Consider the following 20,278-nt stretch of genomic DNA (forward strand, 5'->3'; position numbering starts at 1 on the left):
AGGGTGAATTACTCCTTTAACACAGACTATACTGTACCGCAGGCCATATGTTGGGGACCCCTAAATGTGCCAATTAAAATAGTGGAACAAATTTTAAATCGTCAAAGAAACGTTGGGTCCTATTCTGAGTGTACCAGGTTTTATGACTTAAAGTAACTTAAGACCTGGTGTTTTGACTATACTGTTGTCTTCTGTTGGTGTAGGGATGCGAAGAGATCGGGGGAACTGCAGGAACGCCCAGATGAGGCGAGTCACCCGTTACTCTTCACACAGCGCAGCTAATGGACCAAAGAGGGAGGTACTAACTGCGGTAGTGGGCGGGCAACCAAATGAGCCCCACCCTGCTCTGCTCACACCGGAGCAGCTGATAGGACGGATCATGGAGGCGGAGCCCCCGGAGATCCTCCTCATGAGGGACATGAGGAGGCCACTGACAGAGGCCAACGTCATGATGTCACTCACCAACCTGGCTGATAAGGAACTGGTCCACATGATAAGCTGGGCCAAGAAGATTCCAGGTACAGTTCAATTGTGTGTGTTAAGAGTTCTCACCGGGCCTGAAAATTAAGGCCCGGCTCAAACTGGGCCCTACTGGGCCGGCCTGAGGCCCAGCCCGGCCCGGCCCGGCCCAGAAGTCCTTGGTATTCAATTCATGGCAAGCAAAAAAACATTCAAGTATCATGGCAGTTATAAAAACACTATATGTAAAGGGTAGGGGGGTGGGGCTAAGGTAAGGTGCTCATTTCTCGCCTGTATGGGAGAATTGATAACTACCACCGCCTCTGGCCTCCTGAAAGGTGAGTTTTCAGGGCAGTTTTGAAGGAAGCCAGCGAGCTACATGTTTTAAAGGAAGTAGTCAAGGAATTCCACACCTGGGTGGCAGTGTTGTAGAAGGAGAATTTACCCATCCCTCTGGTGTTGTGGCTGTGGGTGTCGCTAACCTTTTAGAGATGTTTGGTCACATAATCAGGTACTGAGGGGATTGACGGCAGATTTGCATTGACTATTTTGAGTTGTTTAACCCTGTCTTCAACACTGAGCCATCATTTTATGCCTTTATTGATAGGACAGTAGACAGGAAAGACATAGGAAGTAGCACAGGAAATGGGGAGAGAGATAGGGAGTGACGTGCAGCAAATGTAGTCGGGATCGGACTCAAACCAGCGACACGCTGTCAAACTATACTGAGCCTATGTGGTATGCGCTTGGACCGGTAGGCCCTTGTTCTATCTTTTTTACTATTCTCACATAATGGCTGCTCGGTGATACTGGATTGTTAAGAAAATACTGTCTCTAACAGACATAGTCATTGCCCCTGCTTTATTAAGCAAAGAGCAGACTCAATGCTTTAATACTGACCAACAGTTAAAACTGCAGCTGCTGTTAAATATGCTGTTTAATTTACATAATTTAATTAGTTGATTTCAGCTCTGCACTTAAAAACTGGAGACTTCCCATGCTTTAGACAGGTGTGATAGCATTTAAAGCGTTTGTTGTTGGTTGTTATTATTTGTATATTTTCTATTTAGCATATTTATAATACAATAAAGACAATATACCAAAACACTTCAGGAAGTGTTTCACTCTCACTCTCATAGAAAAATAAAAGTCTGCACACCAATTTATGCTCCCAAAGAGTAAGTTTACTTGTGGTTACAAAAAAGTAAAAAAAAAAGTAAACATACTCTTTGGGAGCATAAATTGGTGTGCAGACTTTTATTTTTCTATTTCTCTACTTTAGTCCAGCACCCAGCCTAGACTGGCCTTAGATGTGGATTGTGCTTGCCTTTTGGCTGTTTTGCAGTCTCTTTGTTATGTCACTCACTCACTCACTCACTCACTCACTCACTCACTCACTCACTCACACTCTCAGGCCGCACTCAGACTGGAACGTTCTGTGTTCAGTGCGAGTCTGTTCCGTTTGGAAAGTCTGTTCCAAAAAAGAATACATTTCCCACAATGCTTTGCGGACGTGGGCCGTCCAGCGAGAGGCGGAAGTGTAAGTGGATTTCGAGCGTGTAGTCTTTTTGGAGTTGGCGTCGGTGGACAGTACTGCTGCTGCTTGGTGACACCTGTTGGGCAAAATGTTGTTTAGAGGACGCAAAAGGGCGCTTGTATTGGCGGTGTTGGTGGCGAGGAGAAGGAGAAGGAGGGAGAAGCGGCTTGAAATGGCCAGGAGAACGAGGGAAGAGGAGAGACAGCGCGATGATCACTGCAGACCGAAGGCTCAACGCACTGTAGTGTAGTGGACTACAAGTGTGCTCTGCCCAGTTTCGCCGCAGAACGGTGGTTCTCTCCTATTGGTTGGCAGCTGAACCCTGCCTTCTGTCTCATCAAGTGCAGCTTGTCTGCTCCCCAGTGCTCGCCTACAACTGTCTCTGTGCGAGTCGTGAGCAAGTTGGACGCAACCACACAACACCACACGACTCGCACTCGACTTCAAACCACTCGACTCCCATCCGGAATGCATTGCGCTGTGCCTGCCCCCCGCCTCCCCCACACGACACGCACTCGTTTTTGTGCCTTTAGGTCTGTAGCCGGCCTAACACTCTCTCTCTCTCTCTCGCACACACACACACACACACACACACACACACACACACACACACACACACACACACACACACACACACACACACACACACACACACACACACACACACACACACACACACACACACACACACGATAATGGTCTGGTTCTGTGAAGCCGACACTAAGCACTTAACCAACCGCACAACAACAGGTCAGATGCCTGTCTTCCCTTCATCAGGGCTAGGCTTGGGGCAGAGTGTGCAGAATAGTAGCATTGGGAACCAACAGTTCCCAAGCCTGTGGCCCATATTGGTCAGCCTATCACCTGTTTCCTTAGTGTGAGGCAGCTTGATGTACAAGCACACCCCCTGGACACCTTAAAGGCACTTGAAATCACTTTGACAAACAAACAGCCATGACAAGAAAACATAAAAACTGCTTGAATGTTGCAATTACAATAATATTTTAAGATGGCAATTTTAAACTTGTCCTGTTGGTACATTTTGATAATATTATCACTATACTTATGGAGAGTCGACGTAATTAATATAAATAATTGGCCATAAATATCTTAACTAATCACCTTTAAATGAAATGTGCTGAGCCATCAGGATATCCTCCATCTTGGCTGGGCTGGGCCACAATAAAGGTCTTACGTGGACTTATTAAATACCTCTGACCCCTCTGTCCCCTCCCCAGGGTTTGTGGAGCTTAGTCTGGTGGACCAAGTGCATTTGTTGGAGTGCTGCTGGCTGGAGGTGCTGATGATCGGCCTGATGTGGAGGTCTGTGGATCACCCAGGGAAACTCATCTTCTCCGCTGACCTCAGCCTGAGCAGGTAAGAATCAAGGTTTTATTTGTCACTTATACAGGTACAAGCAGCGAAATGGGTTGTCTGCCACACAGACCCTCGTTAATTGAATGCATTAAGCCGGAGCGACCATCCACTTTAAGTTAGGCCTTGTCTCTGGAGCGGGAGCCAGACTGTTGACTCTCACATATTAATTGCCATTTAAAATGCATCTACACAGCAGCCTCCTGTAAGAGGCAATGATAAAAGATTACATGCATTCGTCTTGATGAAGTATTCATGATCACGCACCTTGATATCATGGAGGTATAGTTTGATTACAGTACGAATATATTACACATAATGATAGACAGACTCAGTTAATAGAATGAGCCTTCCCGGGTCCAATTGACTATAATAAAACACTTGGTTCAGGTAGACCTGTGAAGACCTCAAGTGTGAAACTGCCAAACATCCACGATTCATAATTCCATCGTCTATAAAGTCATGTGACAGATGTTAATGTCAGGAACTCCCCTAACCAGCTCAGTCATCATCATTGCTTTGGGGGTAAGTCCCTGTGACATACTAGCATCATATTGTCCAGGGGGTGTACTTGAACATCATGGCTGGCGGATGCCAGCCGCCTCACACTACAGAAACGGGTGATAGGCTCCTGCCCTATGGGCCGCATGGCTTGGGAACTGTTGGTTCCCAAAGTGATTACTTTACTACTCCCCTAGTAGAATGGACTTGGACACGTCTTCCATTTGTGTAATTTTTGTATATCCAGGTGATTTCTGTTACAGCAGCCTAGTTGAATAAACAAATAAAATGTTTGGAAAGCCTGGAATTTGAGCTTATTTGAATTCTTTTCACTTGTCACAGTTGGGCAGGACATACAGTATGGATAATGTGTGCACAGATGTAAATCAGTCATGTATCTTGGTTTGTGTATTGTAACGCTAGAGAGGAGGGGAGCTGCGTCCAGGGCTTTGCAGAGATCTTTGATATGCTGCTAGCCGCCACATCCAGGGTCAGAGAGCTCAAACTGCAGAGGGAGGAGTACGTCTGCCTCAAGGCCATGATCCTCCTCAATGCCAGTGAGTCTGTGTTTGCATGCATGCGTGTATATATTTGCATGAGTGTATCTGCACAAACACACAAACTTGTAACTACCCTTAATTACTTTATTTCACTGTGTGCGTGTGTGTGCATACCCTTTTTTCACTTTTTTTTAAACCGTTGCCAAGTGATTGTTGCTTCAGAGCGTAATCCTATCTTTTTATGTAAGTGTAGGGAGGTTTGGCAAGGGGAAGAGGCGAAATAACTCACATTGAGAGACCTAATGGGAACACGGCGTATTGCTTGGCTCGCCTCGCTGTCCTCTCACTGCAGGGCTTTTGTTGAATGCGCGCGAGTAACAGGCAGTACCTGCTTACCGGTCACTTGGATCAGCTCCGCTATTGTGAGTTGTTACGTCTAGCTGGCGCTCTTAGTCACGCCGAGCCACCTTTCCGCTCAATTAAAATTGAATCAGTTGCAGCTGATGCTTCAGTTGAAAAGGCAGCATAAGATCTTAGGCATGCTTGTATAATTAACCCCTTAGCGACTTAAATCCTCTATACTTAGTCAATCTGAACTGAGTTGGCTCTGTGGTATTACTTTGTCCGCTCTTGTTTGCCCCTATCTCTTCACTGAAAATACACAATTATAATTGTGAAAGTGTGCGCGTGTTTGCATGCAAGACAGCTATATGCAGCTAAAATACTTATATATATATACATACAGCTTCTCTCTGCAGAAAAGATACTCCTTTCTTATAGTTAAATAACCACTTAAACCCTATATACTTTGTTGTACTTCAGACAACAAAAATACATGACCTACAAGCTTGCGAGATTGTAGATTCTATTTTCACATGTTAGCCTGTTTTCACTGAATGGCCACCTACAGTATGACATGCCCAGAATATTGACACTAGGGTGTTTAAGTGTAACAAGTGTGTGTGTGCGTGTGTGTGTGTGTCTAGACATTCTCACAAGCACATCAGAGGGGAGCGATGAGTTGCAGAGTCGTTCCAAGCTGTTGCGCCTGCTGGATGCAGTAACAGATGCGTTGGTGTGGGCCATCGCCAAAACTGGTCTCACCTTCAGACAACAGTCCAGCCGCCTCGCCCACCTGCTCATGCTGCTCATAAACATTCGCCATATCAGGTAAAAAATAAAATACCACACTATAAAATACTCTTGAGTGTGTGGGTCCATGTGGTTACATTTGGGTTAGATCCCAGGCACACCAACTCGGCATATGAGTAGCACAGGGTAACTAATGTGTTAGGGGAGCTGATAGTGGAAGTAGTGCTCCACCTCAGTAATCCATCTCCCAGAGGTCTTGCACATTGTAAAGGGGATAGAGGCCCTCATTGTTCGCCTGATATCGACTATAAGCACCCCCTGATCTACTTACCGTATTTTCCGGACTATAAGGCGCACTTAAAAGCCTTTAATTTTCTCAAAAAACTACGGTGCGCCTTATAGTCCAGTGCGCCTTATATATGGATCATTCATTGACATTGACATTCCCTTTAGCACATTTCCATCTGTTTGATGCATAACGCAACGGTAGCGTCTATTATGTGCGCCTTATAGTCAGGTGCGCCTTATATATGAAAACAGTTTGAAAATAGACCATTCATTGACAGTGCGCCTTATAGTCAGGTGCGCCTTATAGTCCAGAAAATACTGTACATACCTATATTTCAATTATATTTCCATATAATAGAAGGTACCTATTTTAGGAGCACGGACACTTTTTCTTTCTTTTCTTTTTTTTTTTTTTGTTGAGGCACATCCAGGATTTTGCAAAAAGGCCATCAAATAGGCTTTTTGGCCCACATAAATAATGAAGGATGATTTTATTTTTCATGCAGTTAAAGGACTAGGACACTTTGTTAGAGGTTTGGGTTGTGAAGTTAATTTGCCATGATGTAACTTCAAAGGTGGGCAAGAAATCAAAAATAATTGCTCCATTGATTAGGACATCACCAAACTCTGTACTACTTTACATACAAATGTAAATTATGATCTTTCTTATAGATTCAAGAGGATCGCTCTAAGATAAAATGTTAAAAAACAAATCATCAAACAGTAAAACGTTTCTATTACTTCTGGTAAAGCTTGCCTTGTATGCTCTTTGGAGGAAGGACATCTGGTGCCTCCTTAGTGTGGTGACTCACGGTCTGTGTGAGTGTCCTCCCATTTGTGAGGGGGCACAGCGGCCATGGCCTTCATGGTCTACATGAAATTCCTGCCCTGGCAGGTACACTCACCAGCTGTACTGTATGTTGAGTGCAAATAATTGGTTGCAATTGCAAGCAGTGCCTTTTACTCATCCCATCAATTATAGTGAAGAGCAAATCGTTTATTTTCACCCAGAATAAACAAAATTCTCTGTACTTAGTGATTTGGGGGTTTGGAACAAGTAAACACAATGTCAAATTAGCATTCATGTATATACATCTCTGGCGTGTTCATTTTATTGTACGTTCTATGGCTTTTAGATGGAATACCTTTTTGAAACTGTCAACATTTTTGTGCAGTAAGAAGTGCTTGCTTAAAAGGAATGTCTTGAGTTATTGAGACTCTGAAAACAACAGTCAGTCCAGACCCTACAGTATATATGTTAGTTAGTTTGGGTAACTCAGTGAGATTGGGGTAAGAGTGCTCGTTTTGTAGTTCACCACACCCCTACCACCACCTGGATCAATTCACTTTGATAGTTACTTATCAACACACCTGTGTAATTCTGCGTATTGACTTTGATAGTTACTTATCAACACACCTGTGTAATTCTGCGTATTGACCACACAATGGCGACAACAGCCATTCACTTGTGCATTCGGTGACATCACTGGTCTGCTACAACTCTTTGTTTATCTACTAGCCTATCTCATCTGTATTTAGCCATTAGCTTACTATGCCTAACCCTAACCTTAACCTCAGTAAAACTATGCCTAAACCTAACCCTTACCCTAACCATAACCTCCGTGGGGTGAGGCGCTATCCTACCGACGCTATACGTTGTCTCGTTGTCATTGTTGTGGATCAAAGCGACCGCTTGCTCCGCCCCGCGCCGCACGACGAGCGCTCCTGTTCTCAATCTAACTGAATCTCAAACTAACTGTGACATATACACTAATGTGTTTTCACCAAAGGTGTTCAGCAATACTATTCTAGCTTTGGAGATTATGTAGGCATGGCCACTGAGCTCTCTGCTCAGTGGCCATGCCCACATAATCTCAGAATAATCCCTAAATATCTTGTTACATATGGATGGTTTTACAGACACTTAATAATTATCAGTGTTTGCCTGCACTGTACTTGAACTTTACTCCAGCATATTGAAAGTGTTGAAAGGACAAATGTTGTAATATAAGGTTTGTCTAGTTTGGCCACCCGATCAGGTATTGCAGCTGTTGAGGCCGTCCGTATACATACACCGTCCTTATACATAAATGAATACATACACACTCGCTCACAAGTGTTGGAGCGCTGGCCTGGGGCACTGTTCAAAACAACTTTTGCAATAGTGGGGCACTGGGGCTGTAGCCAGAGAGGCTATGACTATTTAGGGGTCCTTGGCATGGAAACATTTGGCAACCCCTGAGCTAACCCATCCCTTTCCCCTACACGAATCCAGTGTTGATTTAACTCTGGTTTTAAATGAACACTCTGAACTGTGTACAACTCTGTGCAGTAACAAAGGCATGGACCACCTGCACTGCATGAAGATGAAGAACATGGTCCCTTTGTACGACCTGCTGCTGGAGATGTTGGACGCCCATATCATGCACAGCTCCCGTCTGCCCCGGAAGCCGGAGCCTGGGAGCCCCGGAGAGAGTCCCCCGCTCTCCCACAGCTCCACCACCAGCGGCCCCACCAACACCTGGACCTCCAGCAGCAGTGGAGACGAGCCACAGTAGCTGCACGTACAGCTCCGTGCAGCCAACGGAGACGCAGGTGTTGAAACTTTTATCATATTTGAAGCGGTGAAAGCCGCTTCCAAGGAGCGGCTTTGTGTGTCCCGTACATGTCCCGATTGTCCCGTGCATGCAGAATTGAGGATTGGTCAAGCTTCACATGACAATTTGGCCCTCATTCAGAATTCATAAAAACATAGAACTAAAGCACATAGAAAGTATAGATCTAGAACACAGATTTCACAGCTCTAGAACACATAGAATAAGAATTCACCGCTTCACTTCGAACCGAGGTTTGATTTTTTTTTGTTATCGCTGTCGGGCAGAAATCTTGTATCTCGATATTTTATATTTCATCGTATGACGGTATCATGCAGACAGCACACGCTCACAACGAGTCACATTAAGGTCTGGTACCAGACTCTCACCCAGACTGCCCTGCTCCCTTAGTCAAGATAAACATGGGGGGACATTTTTTTAAATACAATTCAAGGTTATTTTCTAGTTCTGATATTACAATACAGCAGCATATTATTACATGTATTCCATACAACAGTCATATGAACATTCATCTTGACAGCATTCTAATTGTCATTGTGTTTTATCTGACAATACCTGTATATGTCCGTCTGTACTTTGCATTTCATTTTTAGTGTTGAGAATTGCTGGCTGAAGAGGAACAGAGGACCTTTGGAGACAGAAAAAATTTCAGGGCTCTGAGTGGAGTCTGGGGAGAAACTCCTGATGGGTAGAAAACATACACTTTGTATCTTTCTGTATCATACAAAGGTGGATGCACTCTGTCGGATGCCGATTTAATAGCCTTTTCTATTGAACGCTGCCATGGCTACTAAAAATAAAAAACATCCAAGGTTGTGGCCATAATCCATTAGTATTGAAAGCAGCTGCCTCCGGTGTAGGTGCGTGGCAGCTGGGCGTGATATGGACGCCTAACATCTCTGGCATCAGGCCGTACAAAGAGAAATGTAGAAATTCTGAGTCTTTATGTTAAACGATAGGCACAACTGTAAGCAGGCTTTTAAAAAGAAATCAAAAGACACTAATGTGAAGAGAAAAACCCCATTAGAAGAAATATTTCTTATGCCTGATTTTATTTTTGTATGTGTGCCAGTGTCACGCACCGAAAATGGCCAAATTGTTTACAAGCTCACACATTGTGTATGTGTAGATTGGCTATTTCAGTGTTTATGGTGCAACTTAAAGCCTTCACCCATTTTGTACCTGATCTTCATATAATTGGCCCTCACTAATGCTCATAATAAGATGCTTTCTTCCTTCCATGCTGAAATAGAGGCTATTTTTCACAAATTAATAAATAATAAAAACATATTTTTGAAATCTTGTTTGAAATGACCACCAAACCTGCCTACCATTGGCGTCACTGGTAATCGTGCCATCTTGTAATGAGCATTAGTGAGAATGAATTATATGAAGATAGGTTGAAAATTGTCCTTTTAAGCTTAAATCGCCCTTTACAAAGACCTGAAATGTTGCTTGGGTTAAGAAAGTTAGAAGTGGAAAATGTGGTCATCAAGACAGGATGTACAGACAACATCACTCAGTTGTACCAAGATGGGGAGTTGTTTCTGTACACTATAATACCCCAGTAGCCTTTACTTGTTCGCTATCCAGTCCTTGCTCTGCTGTCGCAGGTTGTCAATCACGTTTTCGTTGAAGAAGCATAACCACTATACCATAAAGACAATTTTGCACTCTTCTACTTGTTTTGCTCGAAGAAAAGGAAAAAGCCTATTTTTGTATCATAGTTCTTATTTGTGTGTGTGCAGCTGTTACGCAGCTTTTGATAATCTTGAATTTGCACTGCAAGATTGAAAAGAAATTTTGAAAAAAAAAAAAAGATTCACCTCTGAAATGTTGCACTGGTTCAGTTATAGAGCTAGCTTGCTAGACACCTTTAGTCTATACGGTATATCACTATGAATACATATCCCATGCACAGCATACAGTGTAAGCATACAATGTACCTTCTGTACCTAGAAATGATAGTAACCTAAATGCCTGTTGATTTCTTGGTGATCATTTTTTTTAAGTAAAAATCTTTGCAACATAAAAACGTTTTGTGGCTTACTGTTTAATGTACACCTATTTCTCCACATGCTCACCGAGTAAATTAAGAATCTGAGGTTTGAATCTGGCACACAACCCCTTTTTCCTGCCACCAGGATGCCATGTCTGCATGCAGAGTGCAAGCAATCAGTCCATTAAAAGGATGCTTCCTCTAAATGTCATTTATAAGTGGCTGATCTGCCCCATCCCTAGTTCAGCCATTTTCATCTGAGAAAACTGTACCTGAGATGACAAGTGAAAATAATGGCCACAGAAAATTGGGTCAGACAAGCAGTGTTTATTGCCAGAAAACGGGCATAAACGTGTCGTTTGATTTGCTTGATTTCATAAATAAGTATGAACATATTACATTCTGTACATGTATAAATTGTGGACTGTACATGTATAAATTGTGGACTATAAAGTCCTGTTCAGTGCACTGCGAAGCCATGGAAATGTTTGCAATTTTAAAATCCTCTGGTACTGATGGCTTGTCAGAAGCTTGCATTTATTTGCCTATGATTTCTCAATACTAAAATAGCTCCATGTGTTTGAAAGTGGCCTGGTTGAGAACATGAAATAACAGTATTCATCACAAAACCATCCATGCTCTATTTGGGGTTGGGACAATGATTTCTGATAATAATGTGCTCACTAATAATCAATTATCTTATTTGAGAAGTACACTTTAACCTAATAAAGGATACATTAATCGATAAAAGAGAGATAGTTGACTTGGATTATACTTTGATAACCTTGAGTGCTACAGAGTTGAAACAAACAGAGCCATTATGAATACCTGGTTTGTGCTACTGTAGTAACCAAAACTGTTATTACCTTTAAACCTTTTAGGCCAATGAATATACTCAGCTTTTACAGTACATAACGTGGTGTGACAAGTTTACATTAGGACCAGGTATCCATCAAATGGCAAATGACATACTTTGTTCATGGAATAAATACCATCTTCATCGAACATAAATCTTTCAAAATAGATATATTTTTGGACAGTAGCAAGGCCTCTGTTTCTTGCAGAGTATCAATCAATCTGATTTGTGGGAAAGAACACCTAATACGCTATAAGATCCTCAGTATTCATTTAACTCTGTGTGTACAAGTAGAACGAGACAAATCTTTTAGAGATGTGTAACTGTGTGTAATTCAGTTCCATTTGTACACACTCGGAGTGAAGTGAAAGTAGAGGTTACGTGTGTGTGTGTGTGTGTACCGTCCATGTGTGCGTATTAGAGCATCATGTGGGCGGTGGGCCGTTGGTATAGCGTAGCATGGGGTAGAAGGAGCGTTTAAAGTTGTTGGCCAGCGTGCAGCCAGGCTCACTGTCTGGGAGGGGCACCAGGCAGACCAACAGCAGCAGCAGCAGTAGGAGGAGGTGAAGGGGAAAGGCAGCACGGAGCACCCGCTGAAAGAAGGAGCGAGGTGGGGATGGATCCCTCCTCCTCTCCCTGTACATGTTCAAAAACAGGGTTGAAGTTGTTAAACCGTTACTTGTTTAGTTCCTCTTTGATTATTCAACATTAAGGGATGGATCGGTTTTTACCAGAGGCAGGGGTCATCAATATGTCCGTACGTGGACAAATGTGTCCGTGGCAATGACTTTGTCTTGTCTGTGGCAAATGTTCTTTTGTTTCACACCATTACGTTCTTATTTTGATCATAAGACCCAATTACTGATTGTCAAGTCTCCAGGTTTTCTTCAGAATACTGTATGTATGACACTTATTTTTACTACGACACTATGGCATATTAGGAGTCCAACTAGTACCGGTACCAGTGGTTCTCAAATGTTTTATTTGCAAGGACCCCCTTAACTCTGAGTGTACAAATGGACTCGGGTCCATTTGATTCCATTTGTACACTCTGAGTTACAGACCTGTTATGGTCATTCAGGGCTAGCTCTTTGTGTTTCTGGTAACACTATTGTCCACACATTTTGTATATCCATGGCAAAAATGGAATTTTGACAAAAATGTCCACCACAAGCCAAAAGTAGAGGTTACAGGTGTCATAAAAATAAATGCAAGCAAACTCTTGACCATTTCCTTCATACCTTTGAGAGTTATGGCCTTTGGTTGAATGTGCATCCTGCGGAGAAGAGGCTGCAGTGGGAACTTTGGCCTGGGTGTGTCCTTCAGGTGCAGAGGGAGACGATGTCTCATAGTCCTGTAATGGAGACGGAACAGTCAACCGCTTGTTTCAATATAGCTGGGATTTATTTATGGTATTTTGCCTGTATCCGTTTAGGGCAGCAAGGGCATACAACACAGGTCAGATCTTGTGTTTTCCAACAAAACCATAGAATTACAAGGCAATTACATTTGAATTCAAGTTGCCACAAAATCTGTGAGATCCCTGAGATTGGTGGATTTTGAATTTATATAATTTAGACCCTGTTCCTGAACCGGTAAACTGAAGGCACATTACCAGACGGTTTGGGAGGGCCCCAAGATCTTGGGCCACCTGCCTCCGGAGAAGCCTCAGCTTGTTCCCCGTCACATGGAGCTTCTCCCTGGCCTCGCCGATGTCCTCCGTCCCCTCCTCAGGTTGGAGCTCTGACCACAGGGCCTGCAGAGAGTCCAGCTCGGCCTGTCGGCTCTGCAGCTCCTTGTGTAGAGCCTGGAGGTGGTGATGATCATGTCCATCCTTTATTTCAACATTTCTTATTAACAGATTCTTTTTTCTTTTTAATCACTAGACTAAACTGTAGCCGAGTTGGCTCTGTACTTGGACCACTTTTTCCAGTCTACACCAAATCTATTTGCCGAAAATAGCTTATCTACAACCTCACAACACGTCTCGGTGTGATGTGTTGTGAGCTTGTAGATCAGTTTGGCTAATGTTACCCCAAGAATATCATAATGGATGCTGGGATTTAAGTTCCAGTCTGATTAGTTTTCAGCACATTCATAAACGCTCCACTTAGTGACATGTACTGTACATGCAAATACACTATGAAACTATTAAATGCTATATAAAACACATTGTACAAAAGGTGTCATACAAATACAATGTATTACGTAGTATTCAATAGTAGACATCACAAATATGAGATGCCAGTTAATATCGAATAATGAAACCTCAAATGAATAGTTTATCTCTCAAAAAGGATGACAATAATTCAGATAAAGATCAGAGTTTACAATGGCTTTCAAGAGTCACTGCTGACAATCGTTTTTCCTTTAAAAAGCTAATAGGGTGAACGGCTGCGGAGGACAAAGCGGTGCTCTTACAGTGAGTGTGTTGTGCTTGTGGTGCAGGCTGTCTGGCTGCTGGAGGGCCAGGGCATCACGGCTGCCCTCTGCGTGGGCCAGCCACAGCAGCAAGGAGTGCAGTGTTTCATGGAACTCCTGGAGGGGTTAAAGTCATTGATGGTTAACCACTTTAGTTTCAACCTGGAATCCCTATTTTGGGCGTCTTTATACAGTCAAGATTTTTTACATTTGTAAATGACAAAAAAAAAAAAAAAAGTGTTCAGGCCAAGGACCCCTTAGCTGAGAGAGAGATGAAGCAGGGACCCCCCACTACATATCGTATAAAATTGTGTTGCAGATTAAGGATTTCTTATACAGTTTAGACTAGGCACTATCATATGTGTAGGTTGGATTAATGTGTATTTTCATACATTTAGCCACTTGAACTGTCAATACCTATTAGTCTGCTCTTCTTTTCCCTCTACACCAAACCTCTGTGCCAAAAAAATAGCTGATCTACAAGCTCACAATGCCTCGCAGCGCTTGGTGTTGTGAGCTTGTAGATCTGCATTTTTGGCTAATGTTCCATTAAGAATAAGGATGCTAGAGTTCAAGTGATTAATGTAAAAAACATGATCACATCACACAAAGACTTGGCGGCCCCCCTGTAGTAACTCTGAGGACCCCCTAAGGGTCCCGGATCCCCTGTTGAAGACCTCTGTTGTACTGTCCAGTATACAGGGCTCAAGTGGTTAATTGGATAATTGGAAGCTTAGCACTGGTATGTAGTTCCTTAATGCTGCTTAAGTATTGGCAGCACAAAACAATATTTTCTCTCTGGCATAATATTAATCTGTATGATTGCTATTCTAATTAAACTAGTGCATTGTGATAACCATTGGCACCATGTTCAGTCAGAGGTCAGTGCGATTTCTTTTACTAATTAGAAATAACACTTAAAAAATATGAGACATGATGTAGATGATAAATAATAGGGCTGTTAATATTTACACATTATATAGCATATACAATTAGTGTAACGCATGATTCATTCTTTTTTTTTTTTACAATACATTAGGATTCTCTCTTTAAGACTCTTGCTCCTAATGGCTCTTCTGGGGTAAATGTTCTCCTGGCGGACAGGAAAATAGTTTTAAAGGCTTTCCATTTAAAAGGTTCCAGACAGCTCCTTATGCAAAGCAATGTTATTAAGCAATGTCTTTGAAAGTGCAAGTAATTATCGGTCCATCAAGTTTTGTGCTCGTCAAATCAAATGCACAGAATGGTGCAGTCTAAAAATGAAAGGTGGCTCTACAGCGAGCCCTTCATTCAGCATCACATCTCACTTGGCAGCGCATGAGGGTCCTCCTCAGTCCGTTCTCCCACTCCTCCAGGCATGTACACGCTTGGCTCCAGGCTTGGTTCACGCTTGCCAGGCTCTCCTTTCGCTCCCGGTCCTCCAGGCTGCTCTGGCCTGGCAGCTCCTGAGCCACCAGGTTGACAGACAGCATGGTGGACTTGTACCGAGCGAACGTCTTCTGAGTCTCCTGCAAGAGAAGCACCAGCAAATATAGACTACTACATGGATCAGCGACGTCTGGATGCTAATTGGGAAGCCAGCAGTACCTAAGGTCCTAATAGGACAGAAAGCCAAGAAACCTGCAGTACTAGAGGTCCTGGTAATCTCACTCAACAGTAAACAAACCAACAAAGTTTAATTGTATAGAGGGTATCCGCACATTTCTAATTTGACAATTAAGGGAATTTAAATACCTCCAAAATTACAAATTAAACATTGGCCAAATTGTCAAAGGCAGAAATTGTGAAAATAGCTGATCTACATGCTATATGTAGATCGGCTATTTTCACAATAGAACCGTACTATAGAAAATGTAATGCCTCAACTCTTAGTGCTCGTCAGCGTGGGGGGCGTCCCAGTTAAAATATGATTATTTTGGGGGTCGCAGCCTGAAAAGGTTGAGAACCACTGTACTAGAGGTCCTGGTAGGATAGAAGACCAGCTGTACTAGGGGTCCTGGTAGGATAGAAGACCAGCTGTACTAGGGGTCCTGGTAGGATAGAAGACCAGCTGTACTAGGGGTCCTGGTAGAATAGAAACCCTGATGTGAAAGGGGTTCCCCAAGGACCAAGTTTGGGGAACACTGTTATTGTAATGCACAGATTATTCAGATGAAGTGTTTACCTTCATTTGTTTGACTCTTGCCTCCATGTCTTGGATGCTGGCTGCGGGGTCACAGTGCTGGAGTTTCTCCAACTCTGGGATGACACCATCCAGCCAGGAGGTGATGTCAGCAAGGTCACTGTCCACCTGCTGAGGCTCCCGGGGGCCATGATGCAGCGTGTGGCCCCTGGACTGAGCCTGTAGCAGTTCCCAGCGCTCAATCACCCCTGAGAGGACATTCACAAACACACAGAGATTATTTATTATTTGCAGTGGTGCACTAAGTAGGCTACATTTAGTCAAGTACTGTACTTAAGTAGCCTGGTAAACCATCCCGGTCGTAGATTTCACATTTACATTTTTTACAAATGAAATGTGAATTTCACAACGGTTTACCAGGCTAGTACTTATAGTAAGTACCATTTAGATTTTTCTTTTATTTTTTTACATCTCAGAGGCAAATATTGTACTTTAGTTTCCCATATTGTACATAGATTTTTACAATTACAAAATCCACTTCAGCCCTAATATATCTTTTGGCTTGATGAAAATAGCAGATCTACAAGCTTGTGAGCTTGTAGATCGGCTATTTTCAAAATGTCTTTTATAAATTTGATACGTTTTAAAACTTGTAAAATGGGACATTCTGCATAATACTTCACAAGTAAATGATCGAATATGTTTGTTTACTTGTAAGAGTATTTCTGCATTGTGGTATTGCTACTTTTACTTACAGCAAGTAAACAATGTGAGTACTTCTCTTCCACCACTGATTAGTTGACACTGATGCAGTGCATTATTACAGTATTGTGTATCTCAAGTTTATGACAGTATATCAGGGTTCCCCAATTAGTTTTCCCCAAGGGCCGAATCATGTCTAGGGTACCAAGCCGAGGGCCCCAAAATTGCAGGGGGCGGTGGTGGCGTTCCCACTACTCCAGCGACAGTTTTCGTCGTTGTCGGGTGAAAATCTTGTATGTCCAAAACCATTCGTTTTGAATTTATCATTTTAAAAATGATTTAAACTAGTGAAAACAGCCGATCTACAAGCACACAACGCCTCATGGAGGCGTTGTGTGCTTGTAGATCGGCTGTTTTTACTACTTTCGTGCGACGGCCTTGTATGTTTTGCGAAAGAATGTACAAATTTGGAGATACAGTATGAGATTTCCACCCGACAACGACGATATACTAGTGTTGTTGCTGCTCTTATACCACCATTATTACAGGGGTTGGTGTGGGCAAGACAGCGGCCCACGGGCCGCCTATTGGGGAACCCTGCAGCATATGAAAGGACCAAAAAGGTACCCCTGTAAAGTAAAAAAAAAACATATTCTGTTCCTTTTGTTGTTGTTCTGTTACAGAAACACTCAGCTCATTCATTCTGGTCTTGTATTTTCTTGTATGACTTGAAGTACAGTGTGCATTATGATGAGGCCATTAACTTAATCGTGGAATTGGAATTCTCAATCCAGCTTATCTATTCAAAATGCTATTATTTTGCACTTCATATTTGATTTGATTTGAGTGTTAGGGACACCCAACATTGCTTGGCCCCAATCTTTGCACACGCCATCTCTCTACTATCTAAAAACACAGTTAAATCCCTTTTTGTGAATGTAATAGATACTTGGAGTCACCTTGGTCTGTCTAATTCAGGAGTACTCAAAGAGCTGACCAAACTATGGGTCAACCAGACATCCATCACCATGCACTGTACAGTAGTTCACCACATCAAACTATCCAGCAGGAAAACACAGATTGTCTCAGCCTTCATTTAACCACTTTAACCCTCCGGTCTTTAGAGAAACGGACCTGAGTTACAACTCGAACTTGGATCTCTTTTTTCCCGGCGTGAACACAAAATCTCTTCTTGTTGAGGCACGTTGTGAGCTTGTAGATCATGTCCCACCCCCCAAAAATAGGGTGTTGGGGTTCAAGTGGTTAACCACTTGAACCCTGTTCTGGGGCAAAACATTCAGCGAAAATAGCAGAACGTTCTATTTTTGGGGAAGCTATTTAGAGGGAAGAATTGAGCGACCCTAGCATAGACCCCTGGGGAATTCAGTTTAAGGCCCTAATGTTTACTGCAGGGGTTTTCAAAGTGGGTGACGGGGCACCCTGGGGTGCAGCGACAGCAGTCCAGGGGTGCCGCAAGATCATTAGGTAATATTTGGAATTTATTTGAACACTTAAACAAATATTTGGTATCATTTTAAACTTGAAGTACAGAGTTATTTTCAGTAAGTTTTGACCAAAATGGTAATTATCTCAATGTTTTCCTCACGACATAATCCCTAAAATATACCACGAATATAAGGTACTGGGAGTGAAAATTATGAATGTCATGAAGGTAATATTATAATATAGGGGTGCCTCGGATGAAAAATATATTTATAGGGGTGCCCTGAGCCCAAAAGGTTTGGGAAACCCTGGTTTACTGTGTTCTCCTGCTGTTACCTGACTGTTTGTCCGTTGTGTTGAGGCCGGTCAGGCCCGGTTCCTCCGGCTGCTCCTCGTCATCCAGGATCAAGGACACTCTCTTAATGTCCTCGATGCTGCCGCTGCACTCCGACATCAGACGGAGCTGGAGAGGATGAAAACACAAATCCACATCATCCACACAATTATGGAGCAATTTTATTACGTTGCGTTACTTATTTTCTAAGCCTACTCTATCTACTGTAACTAACTCTCCTTTGACTCTTCCCATGTAATGCCCTCAACCACACTTATACAGTATACACGTTCTCTAACCGATGTGTTGAACCACATGCACGCACACACACACTCTTACACTTTTATGGATCATCTGTTGCCTAATGTTTCCTTTGCATTAATATGATGTATTCACTGTGAATGTTCTAGCGTCTGAAATTATCTGCCAAATCTCCTGACTGAGTATGCAGAGAATTACCAAAACGTCAGCGCGATCACATGTTTTCAGTTTAGCAGGTAGAATGATGACGAAAATGAGCACAGAGCTGCAGTGAGTTTATTCATTTGAGAAAACAGTCGGTAGAGAATGATGAGGAAGGCGAGAGATTTGCAAAACCTAAAACTGTCCATTCGGCGTCATCAAGATACAGTATATCTCACAGTTATGAATAAATATGCACATAACTGGTTGTAAGGGCTGATCCTGGCTGAAGGAACGTTAACACTACTTCTGGATAGATTAACATGACAGTACTATGCTTACTATACTAAAAAAGTAGCCTGATTTCAGACTCAGCTCACACTTTAGTCTGAAACTGTGCCCTATTCTAAGCGATTTACGGGGAAGGGACTTTTTTGCGAGCGTGCACACACGCGACAGCGCGTGAGTGATCGCGACGCACGTTGATCGAGACACACGGTGATCGAGACGCACGGCCGCGGCGTGTGTGTGTGTGTGTGTGTTTGTGTTTGTGTCTCTGTCAGTGCCAGTGACTGCTTCCACACAGAACTGCGACCAGAAACATGTAATCAACATTAACAGCTTGGTGAACTCAGCGCGCGCGCGTGTGTATGTGCCTGTCGTGTGTGAACTTCGTTTTAAATCGTTTCAACTGCTGCGCTGATTGGATATTCGTTAGACCCACCCCCACCCTTGCACTCATTGGATCAGCCGAACTTTTTGGCTGCTAAACTGCCGATTCATGTACTCAGCTCCAGACCAGAGAAAGAGTCCACTCTGAGAGTGGGCGGGGTCTATGGGCTGGAACCAGGCAACTAAAAAAGGGTTTATCCTGGTCCCGGGAAGAACTGATGAACTGGTCAGACCATTTTGCTGTCCACCGTGGCCACCGTTAACTAGCGTTAACCATGGAGGCAACATGAAGGAATGCTAGACTAAAGGGGACATGGTGCAACACATTTTCTAGTTTTTCTATTTAGGTTGTTTATTGAATGATTCTGTCCGCTCACTGGTCTTCATAATTAGAATGGGTAAATACAGAGGACAGATTTCACGGACTGTGTACAGTATGTGCAAATATGCAGTGGCAAATAAATTATTTTGAAATCATTAAGTGATGCTTGTTTTCTCTCATTTCTCCAGTAAAAACCTCTGGTGTGCCACGTTAGTAGAAATGGATAGATACTAATGTATTTGTCTTGTACTGTAATCTTCTAAAGGCCAGCAGACACTTAGTGAATCTAGCCTTGTTGTTCCTCTTCCACTTGTGACTCACATAGCCCTGTTTGATGGGTGTGCTGGTGCGAGTGGGCTGGGCTTCAGAGTCCAGCTGGGGTCCAGCTTCGCTCACCGAGTCTCCTAGCGACTGCCACTTTGGAGACTCAGGTATAGACATGGACCTGGATGAAACTGAAAACACACACACACACACACACACACACACACACACACACACACACTCAGTAGGGAGCACGCTGCACTAGAGTCTGCGATTAAAACGAGAATTCACTTTTATTATCCCCCTTTTTATCTCCAGGTTGAGTACCAGCATGGAAGCAGGCAGGCCAAGCATACCTCTCGAGTTCTCAAATTC

The 20,278-nt window shown here is 43.0% G+C and overlaps 2 protein-coding genes across 2 annotated transcripts in view; one reads left to right on the plus strand and one right to left on the minus strand.

The window, feature by feature from the left end:
* esr2a (estrogen receptor 2a) overlaps nucleotides 1-10,401 on the plus strand; it is a 31,352-nt gene extending 20,951 nt beyond the window's left edge. The window contains exons 5-10 of the mRNA XM_080745132.1: nucleotides 204-518; nucleotides 3,235-3,373; nucleotides 4,295-4,428; nucleotides 5,358-5,541; nucleotides 8,084-8,346; nucleotides 8,960-10,401. Coding sequence (XP_080601258.1) covers nucleotides 204-518; nucleotides 3,235-3,373; nucleotides 4,295-4,428; nucleotides 5,358-5,541; nucleotides 8,084-8,309 — 998 coding nt within the window. The 3' untranslated portion in view covers nucleotides 8,310-8,346; nucleotides 8,960-10,401. The remainder of the gene's footprint in view (nucleotides 1-203; nucleotides 519-3,234; nucleotides 3,374-4,294; nucleotides 4,429-5,357; nucleotides 5,542-8,083; nucleotides 8,347-8,959) is intronic.
* Nucleotides 10,402-10,792: 391 nt separating this feature from the next.
* Nucleotides 10,793-20,278, minus strand: part of LOC308301112 (nesprin-2-like) — a gene marked incomplete at its 5' end in the record, with an annotated part of 93,378 nt that continues 83,892 nt past the window's right edge. Inside the window, 8 exons of the mRNA XM_080745008.1 lie at nucleotides 10,793-11,857; nucleotides 12,463-12,575; nucleotides 12,837-13,028; nucleotides 13,643-13,759; nucleotides 14,950-15,150; nucleotides 15,807-16,012; nucleotides 18,246-18,372; nucleotides 19,961-20,094. Of these exons, the coding sequence (XP_080601134.1) occupies nucleotides 11,647-11,857; nucleotides 12,463-12,575; nucleotides 12,837-13,028; nucleotides 13,643-13,759; nucleotides 14,950-15,150; nucleotides 15,807-16,012; nucleotides 18,246-18,372; nucleotides 19,961-20,094 (1,301 nt within the window). The 3' untranslated portion in view covers nucleotides 10,793-11,646. The remainder of the gene's footprint in view (nucleotides 11,858-12,462; nucleotides 12,576-12,836; nucleotides 13,029-13,642; nucleotides 13,760-14,949; nucleotides 15,151-15,806; nucleotides 16,013-18,245; nucleotides 18,373-19,960; nucleotides 20,095-20,278) is intronic.

This window comes from Nannobrachium achirus (assembly GCF_963921795.1).
Source record: "Nannobrachium achirus genome assembly, chromosome: 16".
NCBI classification, from domain to species: Eukaryota; Metazoa; Chordata; class Actinopteri; order Myctophiformes; family Myctophidae; genus Nannobrachium; species Nannobrachium achirus.